At 39.5% G+C, this 13,137-nt stretch overlaps 1 protein-coding gene across 1 annotated transcript; it reads right to left on the bottom strand.

The window, feature by feature from the left end:
• Positions 1 to 2,776: 2,776 nt before the first annotated feature.
• Positions 2,777 to 12,862, bottom strand: PNN (pinin, desmosome associated protein). Its single transcript, XM_042046948.1, has 9 exons — positions 12,695 to 12,862; positions 12,331 to 12,402; positions 11,594 to 11,662; positions 10,387 to 10,459; positions 10,209 to 10,303; positions 8,177 to 8,258; positions 6,402 to 6,557; positions 6,181 to 6,319; positions 2,777 to 5,167 (listed from the first exon to the last, which is right to left on the bottom strand). The coding sequence occupies exons 1-9, from the start codon at positions 12,805 to 12,807 to the stop codon at positions 3,882 to 3,884; spliced, it is 2,085 nt and encodes a 694-aa protein (XP_041902882.1). The 5' UTR covers positions 12,808 to 12,862; the 3' UTR covers positions 2,777 to 3,881.
• Between the last annotated feature and the right edge of the window lie 275 nt (positions 12,863 to 13,137).

Here is a 13,137-nt window from a genome sequence, read left to right as displayed (position 1 = left end):
GACATGGCTTTGTAGAAGTGAAGATGTTGCATTTCCTAGACCATTCAGTATCTGCATTAATAACAAAGATCAAAGCAAATCAGAAATTGGTAAAAGTTCTCCTCATATCTATTTCATAGCAAGAACAGAACAGTTTCGGCCATACTCTTTTGAAAGCACCAAAGGGCACCACATAGAACGTAGAGTTTTACAGTGTAGAATATTGCACAATATGTGGAAGAATATAGTCCCTGACAAAAGCACTTTTAACAATACAGTTCTCTTGACTTTGGATGTTTGGATGAAAATACAGATCAGCTTTTACACTGAATCAAATGTCATGCATGTCAAAAACAAGCATCTTTTAAGAAATAAGTCAAAGGAAGAAAAGTAACACTAATTTCCTCTTCCAGTTAGACAAATCGAAGCAGGGAACAGTCATTCATCACCCAGAGGTAAACCAGCTTTTTCAACCAGGATAACAAGTAGCAAGAAAAAGCCACTATTGCTTCTCTATTACAAGAACAGTTACAAACATGACAACCGACAGTGCATTTCTAAAAAATCATGAAGTTGTGACTTTTATTACTTTGCATCTTGAGGATACATTTACAAGCTTTGTAGACCTCACATTTTGCCATATAATAGAACACTCTTACCTAATAACAACTGCCTGAACCAGGAGAAAAAACCCCCAAGACTGAAATAGCAAAACTATATCCTCCATAACACAGATGTCTCTATGTTACTAATGCAGCACTGCTGCAGCATTTGAACCCATCACAAATACACAGTCTCCGAGAAATTCTTCTTTGACTAGGCAAACTCATTTTAAAGATCCTGGACATACATTAAATGAGTATGTTTACCCTGTTGTAACACAGTAATTACTATAAAATCAGCAGCTGAACCCGAATCTTGTATCTGGGACCTAACCACAAGACCATTACTTTCCAGAGAAATAAAAGATGTCCCAGAAATCTATTTGTAAATTTACTGGTTTTGAAATTAACTTTGCTGGAGGAGGGTGTTCAGTTCTCCAATACCTACTGCCTGCAGAAAAATTATGTTCAGGTTTCTGCTTTCTTAAATTATACTTAAAGCTAGAAGGGACCATGTGATGGAAACACTTCAAAAGACAGGCATAGACTATACATGGTATTGTTCCCTAGTCACATAAAGCATCTCTACTTCATTCTCGGAAAAAGGGAAAAACTATCATTCCTTTGTCCACTTTACTTGAGTGAAAAGAGAACAAGGCATTCCTCCTTTGATCCCCACTCACCATTGTGGGGAAGGGACAAAAGAAAATGTTTCAATCATTTCCTACTCCTATGCTATCTGCACTAAATGCTCAGAAAATACAAACCGTTCCATCAAATTTAGTCTTGAAGTTGTCAGCTATTTTCATGGTCTCATTCCTATCCACAGGTCTGATATTGTTTCAGGATAAGAGGAGGAAATTTTGAAGGAAAATGTAACAATTACTAAAAACACTACTGCTTTATGGTGCTAATAGTACACTACTGTCTTGTGCTATTTCTGTAGAGGAATATTGGTTGGAATATCTAGCTTTTTGAAAACCTCAGTCTTACAAAGTTATCACACACTGATGTTTATAGCAGATACACTGCTGCTTAGATCTAGGAATGCTAACAATTAATGGCACTGCTTAACCATGGCAGTAAGTTGCTTCTAACAAACATTAAACTATCAATTACATCACCAGCTTTGTATTCAGCAACAAAGCCCCTGTATTTTCACAGTAAAAAATACCTTGCTGCCGGGAATATAATCTGAAACAACGTAATCGATCCAGTCCCTGGTTCAGCTACCAGGACCCACCATCCTGTTGTTTTCATAAACCCTGTTAACATGCTGCTCTGAAAGTGGTCAGAAGCTTTGCACACTGACTCCACTATCAGCCATTTAAACCTGTGCAGTAAATGCACTGCAGCAGTGAATCACACAAGCTCAAAATAAGAAACATTAGAACTACTCAACATTTAATTGATAAAACTAAAATGGCTTCCAAAGGCACTTTGAAACCTGAAATTACTCAAAACGTGTAAACCAGTAACATTTACTCAGTTATTCAGTATTAGAGGTTATTTTTAAAACATTGTTTAACATCTTCAATAAGGCATTTGAACTTTCGTTTGTCCTTCAAAAAAGACGGCACATTAAACCATGTTCTCTGAAGGGAAGGAAACATTGTTGGAAACTCCTGACAAGAATAAAAATTACTCCGTTGTAGAGGCAGGGGCAGATAGGATATTGAAGTAGCAAATGGACTTAAGAACCTGAACTCCTTGAGAAAGGGGGAGCCTGCGTTTCCCACTGTCTATTTGTGCTGCACTCTATCCCCTACTAGACACATTTCTTGAAGTCATGACATTCAGCATTTCAGAACACATAAATCTGTCACTACTCTTGAGTTCAGATGAAAACTGACACACTCCAAGCTAGAACTTGGCAACTATGTTCCAGAAAAATGGGGTGTATATGGCATTTCATACACTAAACAAAGCTTACGTGTCCTTCCATACTGAAATCTTTCTAGGATTTCCTGGTCTGTGATTTGGCATATCACATAACAGAATTCTCTTCCTGTCAAGACAGCATGGATTACAGCACTATAGTTTCATACTCAGTTAATTGACAATTAAGGCCCTTAAGAATAATTTTGGATACAGAGCTTGTAAGGTACAGCCACCTGCAATTGCAATTCATACTTTAAATGTAGAAAGACTAGGGTAATACACCTGTTAATAGAAAAGATCATAGGCATCGAGAGTAATCTACAAAGCCACATTTATTTGCACATGTACAGAACAAAGCAACAGATGTTACTGTTTTCCATACAAAATTATATAAAAACAGTATTCACCTTCATAGATAACACTATACCACCTTAAGTTCTATTAAATACATTCAGAAAGCATTCTTGCACGCACACAACATTAGTATTAGGTAGTCCCAGGTAACTCCAACACTGCAATGTAATTATTCCTGGTGGTATGAAGGGATCAAAGATTAGTCTGCAACTAAAATAAAAATCCTGGTTGAGAAGCAAGCCACTGGCCACTTCCACTGGCCACCAAAACAAGGATCGTCATTGAACAGATTAACTATATCTAGAACATAGATGTAAATACTACCAAAGCATCTGCAGAAAGCAGGTAAGAGTGGTTTTCCAGACTGATTGAGCTATCTTGGCCAGTGTTAACATTCCCATTTTATCACTGCCTGCCTATGGATAGGAAATTTTTATAAAACTGGAAGATAGACAGAATTGACTAAGAGCTTGCGGTTACAGAAGAAAACAAAAAGTATAGATTCAAATCAATTACTTTCCCTTCCTACCCAGCACTGGAGAGATTACTTGCTTTACTAGGTCTTAAAATTCCCATTCTTGCAAGGAATAGAGGGGAAAGGCAAAATTTTATATTTCCCGTAATACTGCCTTCCTACATATAATCTAAAAAGGGGAATTTAATTGTCAACAGGACATCTCAAACAATTTATTTAAAATGCACATTTATTTCTACAAAAAAAAAAAGTGTATGATACAGAAGAAATTATCACATCTACTTTAAAGGTTTACCTATTAAAATATACAGAGGATCTTAATGAGTACAGGATATTTAAAAAAAAGATGCAAAGGAGTGTTAATCTTTTATTTTTACATTTTCAGGAACTTCACATAATTTTGGTAAGTAACCTTTTACAAAATTATGTAAAAAGTACAAGAATGCCTGGTAAACAGTCTGCATTTTTCCAAAAGATTTTTTACAGCATGCAATTCTTAAGGCAGCCTTCTCTTCCTCCTTACAAGGAATCCTTTCACTCAAATAATCTTCTGCTGCAAAGATTAGGCTAAGGAAGCTTGGTCTCTTCTGTTAACGCCTTTTGTCTTTCCTGTCTGATTTACGGTCTCTTTCACTCCGTGAAGTTCTCTTGCCTGACCGACTACTTTCTGATATAGATCTCTTTCTGTCAGACCTCAAACTTTTATCCTTTGAGCTTTTGGTATCTCTGCTACCACCTTTTGAGGACTTGTGACTTCTGTCTACTCCTGAAGCATCCCTTCGCTTCCTGTCTGTGCTCCTTCTGCGTTTTCTATCTCTGTTATGCCCTCTTCCTCGGCTTCGACTTCTACTTTCACTACTGCTAGAGCTACTGCTGCTACTGTCCCTGCTGGTACTTCCACTTGTAGTGCTGCTGCTGGTGGAACTGCTCCGACTGGTACTGCTGCCAGTACTGGAACTACTTGCACTGGTAGTACTGCTTGAAGTACTACTGCTACTACTGCTGCTGCTACGGTTATGACCAGTTTTGTTTCCTGCCCTACCCCTGCTTCTACTCCTAGTCTTACTCTTGCTTTCTGCACTTGGTGTCTGATTCTGCTCTGCCTGGGTTTCAACCACCTTTACAGATAGCGCTGCATTTTCATCCTTGTCTGCCTGGGGCTCTGTATCCTGAGTGGACTGAGACAACTGAGGTGACTGTGCTAGTGGCACAGATAGTGGCTGAGATAGAGCCTCAGCCACAGATTCTGTCTGAGCTTCAGGTGTTTTCTCCTGTGTTTCTTCAAGTTCAGCTTTATTTTCTATTTTGATACCTTTCTCCTTCTTGGGAGAAGGAACATTACACACTTTTTCTGGCTGAACATCACACTCTGTTTCTGGTTCTATTTCTCTGCCATTTTCATTTTCTATACGTTCTACACTACCTGCCTCATTCATTTCAGCCACATCCTGCTCATTATCCACGGGCTGAACATTTTCACTTTCTTCTTTTACAACTGTGACCTCCTCATGCTGACCATCCTGTTGCTTGTCGTTCTCCCTCACCTCAGTAGGCTCTTCTACTTTCATCTCCACATCATGTTTCTGTTCATCCTCTTCCTGTTCTTTTTCTGCATCACTATGCCCTGAACCTGAACCTATTTTTCCCTTTTCCTCCCCTACCTCCTCCATTTCTACATCATTGTGCTGATTACCTGTCTCCATCTCTTCCACCTGCTGAGCCACCTTACCCTCTTCCTGCTCCTTGTTCTGTTCTTCCTTCTTTTCTTCATTCTGCACCTCCTGATGTTCTTTTTCCTTCACAGATTGTCTTCTGGGCCTGGCCTCCATTTTGTTAATCTGCTCTGCAAATTCATTTCTCCTGCTTTCAAAGAGCGCTAGGGAATAAATGCATAAATAATAGTTAAGATAATCTACAGACCCTGAAGTCTATTTACCCTTTAACTATGAGCTAGTAAATTATCCAATTGTTCAACTTATAAACACTGCATCCTTAGTCTTTCTGAAGTAGCAAGCCATTCATGCATAATGAAAAAGACTGCTAGTTACCATAAGAAAAAGCAAAGGGGAGAGTAAGCTCAGCTGAGTATTAGAACAGTAAAGCCCTAAATCTAAGCTAACAAAAAGTTTTTGACTTCATTAAAATCAAACCAACCAACAGTACATCAAAGTAATACCTTCATTTCCTGGTATTTATCTATTAAGGTTATACTTCCTAAGGTAAACAAAAGACAGTAAAAATAAGCAAAAAGCTGGTTAGGTATTAAGAAAGCTTAATTACTGTAGGCTATCCAGACAGGTGAGCTACCTTCTCTTATCCCCCAACCCCACAAAATGAAGAAAAGCTCCTAAGAAAAAAAACAAACCAATACATTCTTAGTTTAATAAAAAAAGAACAGTAAGACTACCATCAATCGGAGTATTTTAAATTGTTTTCCAAAAGAAAAATATAGTCATCCTGTGAAACAGAAATGAACACACATTGAGGTAAAAAAATCATCATAAAGTTCTAATGCTATGCTTAAGAAAATATTTCTCAAATGCTTTGTAAACACCTGCATTTCCTTGGGTCTTCACAGAATCTGCCCCTTCAAATAAGTTGCTGCACTTGGATACATTTGGGTACTAAATAATATAAAGGACTGTTTTAAACACATAGCTCTGAAATTATGCATACATATCTTTTGACTTCTTGTGAGAGAATCAAATCTCATTCAATATAAAAATAAGTCACTGAAAGAGTAACGTCCACTTATGATTAACACCCATGTAAAAATATAGTTCGTCCTAAGCATGAAATTCATGTATTTAAGCAGCGACTTAAAAGAAATTTGTACACCAAACAAAGGGAGGCAAGAACAAGGGCCTCTGTATCACAAAGACCACTTACCATTCATCTTTTTCTGTGACTCTTCCATCAGCTTCTGCGTAGCAGGACACATTCTGCCAGGTATGTAGAATAAATGAGGTTTTGTCTTTGTTCTTATGTATTTAATTATTTTAGCATTATGTTCATTCCATTCTTCTTGCTGAGAAATGAAAGAAAATAACCCTGAGATACACAAGAATAGTTTAAACATGAGAAAGATCAAGAACAAAACAAAAACTCACCAACTGAGCAAGCTCAACCTTTTGCTCCAATAACCGCAGCTCTGTCTGTTTAGCACGTCTTTCTTCAAACAGTTCTCGCCTCTCGTTTTCAACTTGCTTTCTCTCCTCCTCTGCCTGCACTTCAAGTTTTTGTTCAATTTCTTGTCGTCTCTTTTGCTAAAATAAATGAAGTAGCATCTTAATTTTTTTCTACATCAAGAGAAAGTGTTCTAGTTCAATCCACTTAAAAATTTTGAATTATTTACACCATTAAAGGCATTCCTAAAAACACATTAGGAAATACCTCCTAAACTACAGGTAATGGAAGAAAAGAGTGTCATTGCTTGCTGGCACCTAATTTTTTGTTAGTTTAACTATATAGTTATGAGGCCCTGTGAAATTTCTGTCTGCTTTACTATCTTCCAGTCTGGATTTAAATTTTCAGTATAAGCTTTAACAAGTTTTTTTCCCCAACGGCAGAAAAATAAAAGAAATATATTTGAGGTATTAGGGAAATCAGGTAAATTTCTCACTTGAGAGAGAAAAAAGTCAACTCCTCCAGAAACAAATGAAGGACTGCTGACTGGTGTTTGTACCAACAAAAATTAGATTGTGAATACTTCCAGTATATTAATTGCTAATTAGATATATTACTACAATCCAGGAATGCCCTGTTTGTATGTCCTAGACTGCCATGTGCTCAGATTGTACAACAGTTGTCAATAAAAAAATAGAATTTACTGCCAGGACAACAAAATGGCTGTGTCATAAAACTCCTCAGGCCCCTACTTTGATTTATAGCAAGTTTATATGTATGAAGAAAGAAATCTCTATATGGATTCTCAGAACAATTTTGCAAGGACAGTAACTCCTCAAAGTCTCTTTGTGCAAACACATACTACTATAAATTAGCCAGGGACTCCATGTTTCTAGACCATCCTGATAAATAGTTTTTTGTTCTAAAGCAAGCAGGCAAAAGTGAACTTTGGTCTTATGTACTGCATGACAAGTTGGCTAAACCACTCAAATACTGAATCTGAAAGTAATCAATACCAGCACTGTGAGTCAGCTCTGTTGACACTATACAGAAAGGCTTTAAATATTTCTATCTATCTGCTTCAACTGGAAGGCTGAAATTACAACTTTCAAACACTGTTTTTAATCTAAAGGTTATTAGTATTAACTAAATAACCCATTTAGAGCAACAGTAAACAAATACCGTAGCCTTCACAAATTAAAAGGGTATACTAGGAACAAAGTTACCACCATCCCATATACAAGTTTTTTTAAGTAATCACTACTAAGCTATGCAAAGCCTTTGCTTCAGTACAGTCACACACTCATTTATTAAAATCAGAAATTCTGGTTATCTGTACTGGAAGGGGAAAGGCATTTTTAGACAGATAGCATAACCAACCATAGATTTCTGTATATTTGGTTATAATTTAAACATCTGGAACACACCAGGATAGGCACTGCTTCAACAATACTGCATCACTATTATTTCCAGAAATAGCCTGTGACCTCTTAAATAGTTACCTGATTAAATTCCATTTAACATTGCCTTTTTGCTTCTACAAAGATCAGAAATAATGTTACAAAGTCACTGTAAGAACTCCTTTCTTGCCTCCCACCCTCATTCCCCTGCACTGAGATAAACAAAAACCTACATGCACTCTCACCAATCTGCTGCATCTACAACTTACACTGTAGGGAATTTTCATTCTTACTTGAAACAGCTTAACCACACAATTTTGCTTTATTATTTACAATCTCATAGAATTTAAAATAAGTACCCTCTCAGTAGCAATAGCAACTGTGGACTCCTGTTTAAATTTCTGAAGAGTGCCCATCAACAAGCCAAATATACGTCGATTCCTGGAAAAAAAATAATACAACAAAAAGAAATTTGAGATTCAATTCAACTACTAAGTTTTTTATTTGCATAAACAATCAGAGAAACTTTCCACCGTTGTAGTGAGCATTCCACCTTATTTTTAAAGGCTCAGTAATATCCAAGGCCATTAGCAAGAGAAGACATACTGACTGTGCCAACAGTCCAGGATATAATTTACAGTGACATATCATTTTGCTTACAAGTAAGACACAGCTCTTATCCATAACACAGAACAGCTAGCACTGGCAAAACTGGAAGCCTGCGCATTTCTCATCTGGAAATAGTAACACTAAGGAAATATTTTAAAAAATCTTAAAGCAGAGAGTACTGAAGAAAAAAGCCAAGTAAATACAGTGTGAGCTATCAGTAAGGCAGCAAACTGGGTTTTCTGAAAAGCATACACTTCCCTCTCCACAATCTGCTTAGACTATTAAGGAGAAATGGAGCCACAGGAGAGTGAAAGCTTATCTATCACGGTTGCCCAACAATGGGACACTGCACTGTGGGATGAAACCAGAACTACTCTCATCCAATTAGGTGTTGTTTTGAGAAAAGTAAGTAAAATTCTTCAATAAATTCCCTTCTTCTGAGCAAGAACTAGTTTCTTGACTTTCACCTTTTCTTCCTTTTCATTCAATCCCAAATTAAGTCTTTACAACAAGAGGCAGACTCTCTTATTAGCCTTGAACTTTTACTGGATTAAGAGAGAAAGGAAATGCTACTGTCTTCCCAAAGTACTACTCTATGACAGTGGCACAAACCTCACATGGAAAGATAAAAGTATATTAAATACTAGAAACAGGAACACAAAAAATTTTGAAAGCCAGAGATCACTGAAAGTGCACTTGTGTACGAATGACATCCCAGAAGACACTGAGCAAAATCAGGTCAGTGGATGTTGTCCTCTTAAAGAACCTCCTTCCACCACAGGTCACAGAGACAAATACTGGTTTTCTCATCTCCCTAGAGACTACTGAACCAAAAAGCAGTAAAACTACAATCCTGAAGGAACAAATGTTTAGTGCCTGAAGCTCTATGAAGTTCATTAAGAATTCTGGAAGTCTCCTTGTGAGGGAAGCAATTAGAACCTAGGAATGGAAGCAAGAGCAGACTGTAAGTGGGGTTATAACTAAAAGAAGCAAGCAAAGTGCCAGTTTTCTGTGCCAGTTGATCTGTGGGGACTTATAAGAGAAGCTTTCTATAGTTCCTTATTCCAGTTCTCAATCTTCTGTTTATTTGAGGTATAATTATTATTGCACCAGGTGACTTGCAGTCTGAAGTGAATGGAGTCCAAGAGGTCAAACACAGTTGCAAATTCGATTTTCCAACACCTCTTACCAATAGAGCTGCATTTCAGCTAAAATTTTAATGAGTGACCCCTGAGACAAATAAAAGTACAGGAAAAAGGAGATATACATGGGAGGAATCTAAAAAGCAGCAGGCAAAATGAAGGTAAGGCTGTACACACAACATGAAGTCAAAGTAGTAAGAGAAAAGAAACACGACGGAACTATTGTGCTTAAAACAAGAGGCAGAGGGAGTGAGGAACCGTACCCAAACCCCTCCTTCAACCAACAAAAGAAATGATGAGCCAAGACAGCTGTAATAATCCAAGACACTAAGCTACCAATGAAGCTACAGATATTTCTGTCTTACACCAAAGATGTTAAAACAGCACTAGCAAACCTGTTTCTGTAGGCGGCCCGAGAGGTAGAATCCCTGTCAGTTATGTGAAGAGAACAATGCACATGTTGCTGCTTGTGAAGTATTTTGAGAGAGTATTTTTTAAATTAAATTTTATACCATTATGATAACTTTCAACATAATCTTTAATACACAACAACCTGTGTGCAATACTTTTTAAATCTAAAGCTACTTCCTATGGTAGAACTCCAAAGTATCACATTAGTGTAAAAGAGATTTCTGCATACCTTTGTTTTCCTTTCTCATCCATATTTTGGTCTTGTATAAGGTCTCGACGTGTTCGCTCTTTGGAGGTAGCAACAACAGAAGATGGCAACGCCGGCTACAACAAAGAAAAACAAACTACTTTGTTCGTCATGTTGCAGGTAGGCTGCTTCTTGCACAGCTCCATCTACTATATGTTACCTTTTTAATATCATCATCCTCTGCGTCGCTTTCTTGGCGTGATTCTCTTCTTGTCCAACGTTCTCCACCCAGCCTGAGGAACAAAGTTAATGGTCATGAGAGAACATGTATTTAGGAGAGAATCTCTTCCAGCATGAGAAAAATACAAGCATATCTAGTCAGAAGAACCAACACTTTCAGCAAAAATCTCCCCACTGTTCCAACAACTGGTAAATAACATTTTATAGACAGACTCTACTGTTGGTGAAAACCAGTGAGACAGAACAGTTTAAATTTTAATACAACTTGCAGAGTAATAAAACCAGAAGAATCTGTGTAACTACCTATTTGACTTTTTAAAATACATTTGGAATTTATTTCTTCTTTTAAATGTTTGCGCTTTTCCAGAACCTCTAAAATGGCTACTGGTATAAAGGCTCACTAGACAGATTTAAATGCATTGACACAGAAAGGCTGGTACAATTTCTTAAACGGGAAATGCTATTTAAGTTACCTACTGAATACCTATGGGAGAGAGGCAGAGGGCTTACCACTTGAGACATAGAAGAATGAAGGCTTTAACAAAGAACAACTTAAAATAAATAATTTAAATAAAATAAATCCTACAATAAATAATTTAAGTTGAAGTTATTTTCAGCCTTCATTTTCAGCTTTGTGGCACAGCACTTTCCCGTTTCCCAGATTCATTTTCCACTAATTCAAAAATTCCAAAGCAAGCTTTGCTTTGGTCAAGAACTACCATTGCACATTAAGTGCCCACAGCACTTAAGCTCACTATTATCAGTCACATCTGATGGATTTACATCCAGATGTGAAAGCTCAAACCCCAAGTCCATTGTCACATTGCCTGTATTCCATTTACTGAACAGGAGATCTCAATCATAATTCAATTTGTGTTCACTGCAAACAAATGTGACTACTAAGAAGAATGTAATATAGCAGATTGTACACCAAATAAAACAGAAAATTCTGAGTATCTTTGTATTGCTATTATCTTTTTATTATTGCTACCATCTTTATATCACTCTAAGGTATGAAGAAGATTTCACCACAGTCATTTGTTATCTCCCAAATTATTTGCAACAAGTTTTGAATATGAAATCTCCGAAGAAGACAGTGAAAGTCACCAGTTATTAGCAGTTACTAGTTTACTGTTACAAATTTTCATTCGGAAAAGCAAGTTTGCTGCATCAATTTTCGTACTCACCTACTGGATGCACCTTCAAGATCCCTCTGTTTGGCTGGGGGTCCTCCTCCACTATCTGAGAATCCACGCCTAAAAAGAAAGCGCTTGTGGTCTTAGAACAAGTGTAGGTTAGTCCCTGGCCCACCTTAAGTTTGCACAATTGAACTACAATTTGGCTTTATGGTCATGATTAAACATAAATTTTACTCAGCTCTATCACCATTTACTGTTAGTACTGCAGTGAAGTATTTAAACATATTGCTTGTGAACCGACTAATTTCACCTTGAATTTCTGCACTTACTTAACTCAGTAGCTACACTGAAACAAGGATCCCATTATGTTCAAATGATCTCATCTGCAGTTATTTTCAAGATGTGGTTTTATCTACATGTATTTTAAAATCCCTCTTGGAGCACCTACCCGTTTCATGATCACCAAGAGACTGATCTTCACCGATTTCAAAGACAAGGTCCCAGCCACCACACAATATCTCCCTTCATTTTAACGGTACCCCTTAATTTTCAGCCTAACAGCTGTGAAGGTTGGGGAAAGCCACCCATTTAAACTTGTTGCAACTCAGAATGAAAAGGCACTTTAAATTTAACCCCCAAAGCCCTGTAGGGCAGCTCTGATGCTCATTCAAACAGCACCGCAGCGAGCAGGGGAGGCAAACGAGAAACACGACACCGAGCGCAATAGCACGAACCACTACCAGAGGAAGGATGGATGAAACTTCACTCCCCGTTCTTCTTCTTACCTTAGCAATAAACTCCCGCGCCCTCTACCTCCACCGGGGCCTGTGAGGGCTAACAGCCTGTTTTGAGGGGGCCTGAAAGAGACGGAAGGCGCTGTTAGTGGCGCCTGCCCGGCCCCCGGGGCTTTGCTGCCCGCCCGGCCCGACACGCCCGCGGCCCTTCCGCCCCGCGCTCCGCGACCGTGCGCCCCGCCACAGGCAGAGCTCCCCCATCGCCGCGCCAGCGGAGCGGGGACGGCCCGCAGAGGGACGCGGGGACCCGCGGCCAGCTCTGCGCCGCCCGCCCTGCAGGCCCGACGCGCGCCCCCTCCCCCCGGCCGGCCCTTCCTTCGCGGGACAGCGGCGCGCCTGGCGCTCCCCGCCTCACCTCACATCATTGGGGTCCCGGCCCGTGAGCTTGCGGATATTCTCGTCCACGTGCTTGAGGCTTTCCTTGGCTTTCTCCAGCTGCTCCTGCAGCGCGCGCACCGCCACCGCCATCCCGCTCGCCGCGCGGCCTGGCCGGGCCCTGCGCGAGGCACCGCTGGGAAACGGGGGGGTCAGGCCCCGCCCACTCCGGTGGCCGCGGGCCGGGACGGCGCAGCCAATCGCAGCCTGGCGGCCCCCTCTGACCGCCAATCATCGGGCACGAGAGGAAAGGGCACGCCCCCCGGAGGATCGCCGAAAGCGCTCACCAATCACAGGGCCCAGAGGCAGACTGGCATCCCGGCTGCCCAACTAGAGGAAGGCTCTGCCGACGAATCAATGAAAGGGGCCGCCGGAGTGACGTGAGACAGAGTTAATAAGAACTTAAACGTCATTTCCTTGTAG

This window comes from Corvus kubaryi, unplaced genomic scaffold, assembly GCF_017639235.1.
Source record: "Corvus kubaryi isolate FWS band 111438036 unplaced genomic scaffold, C.kubaryi_AGA036_p1.0 66, whole genome shotgun sequence".
NCBI classification, from domain to species: domain Eukaryota; kingdom Metazoa; phylum Chordata; class Aves; order Passeriformes; family Corvidae; genus Corvus; species Corvus kubaryi.
Note: the sequence above shows the minus strand (reverse complement) of the source record. Positions and strands in the feature narration are given on the sequence as shown.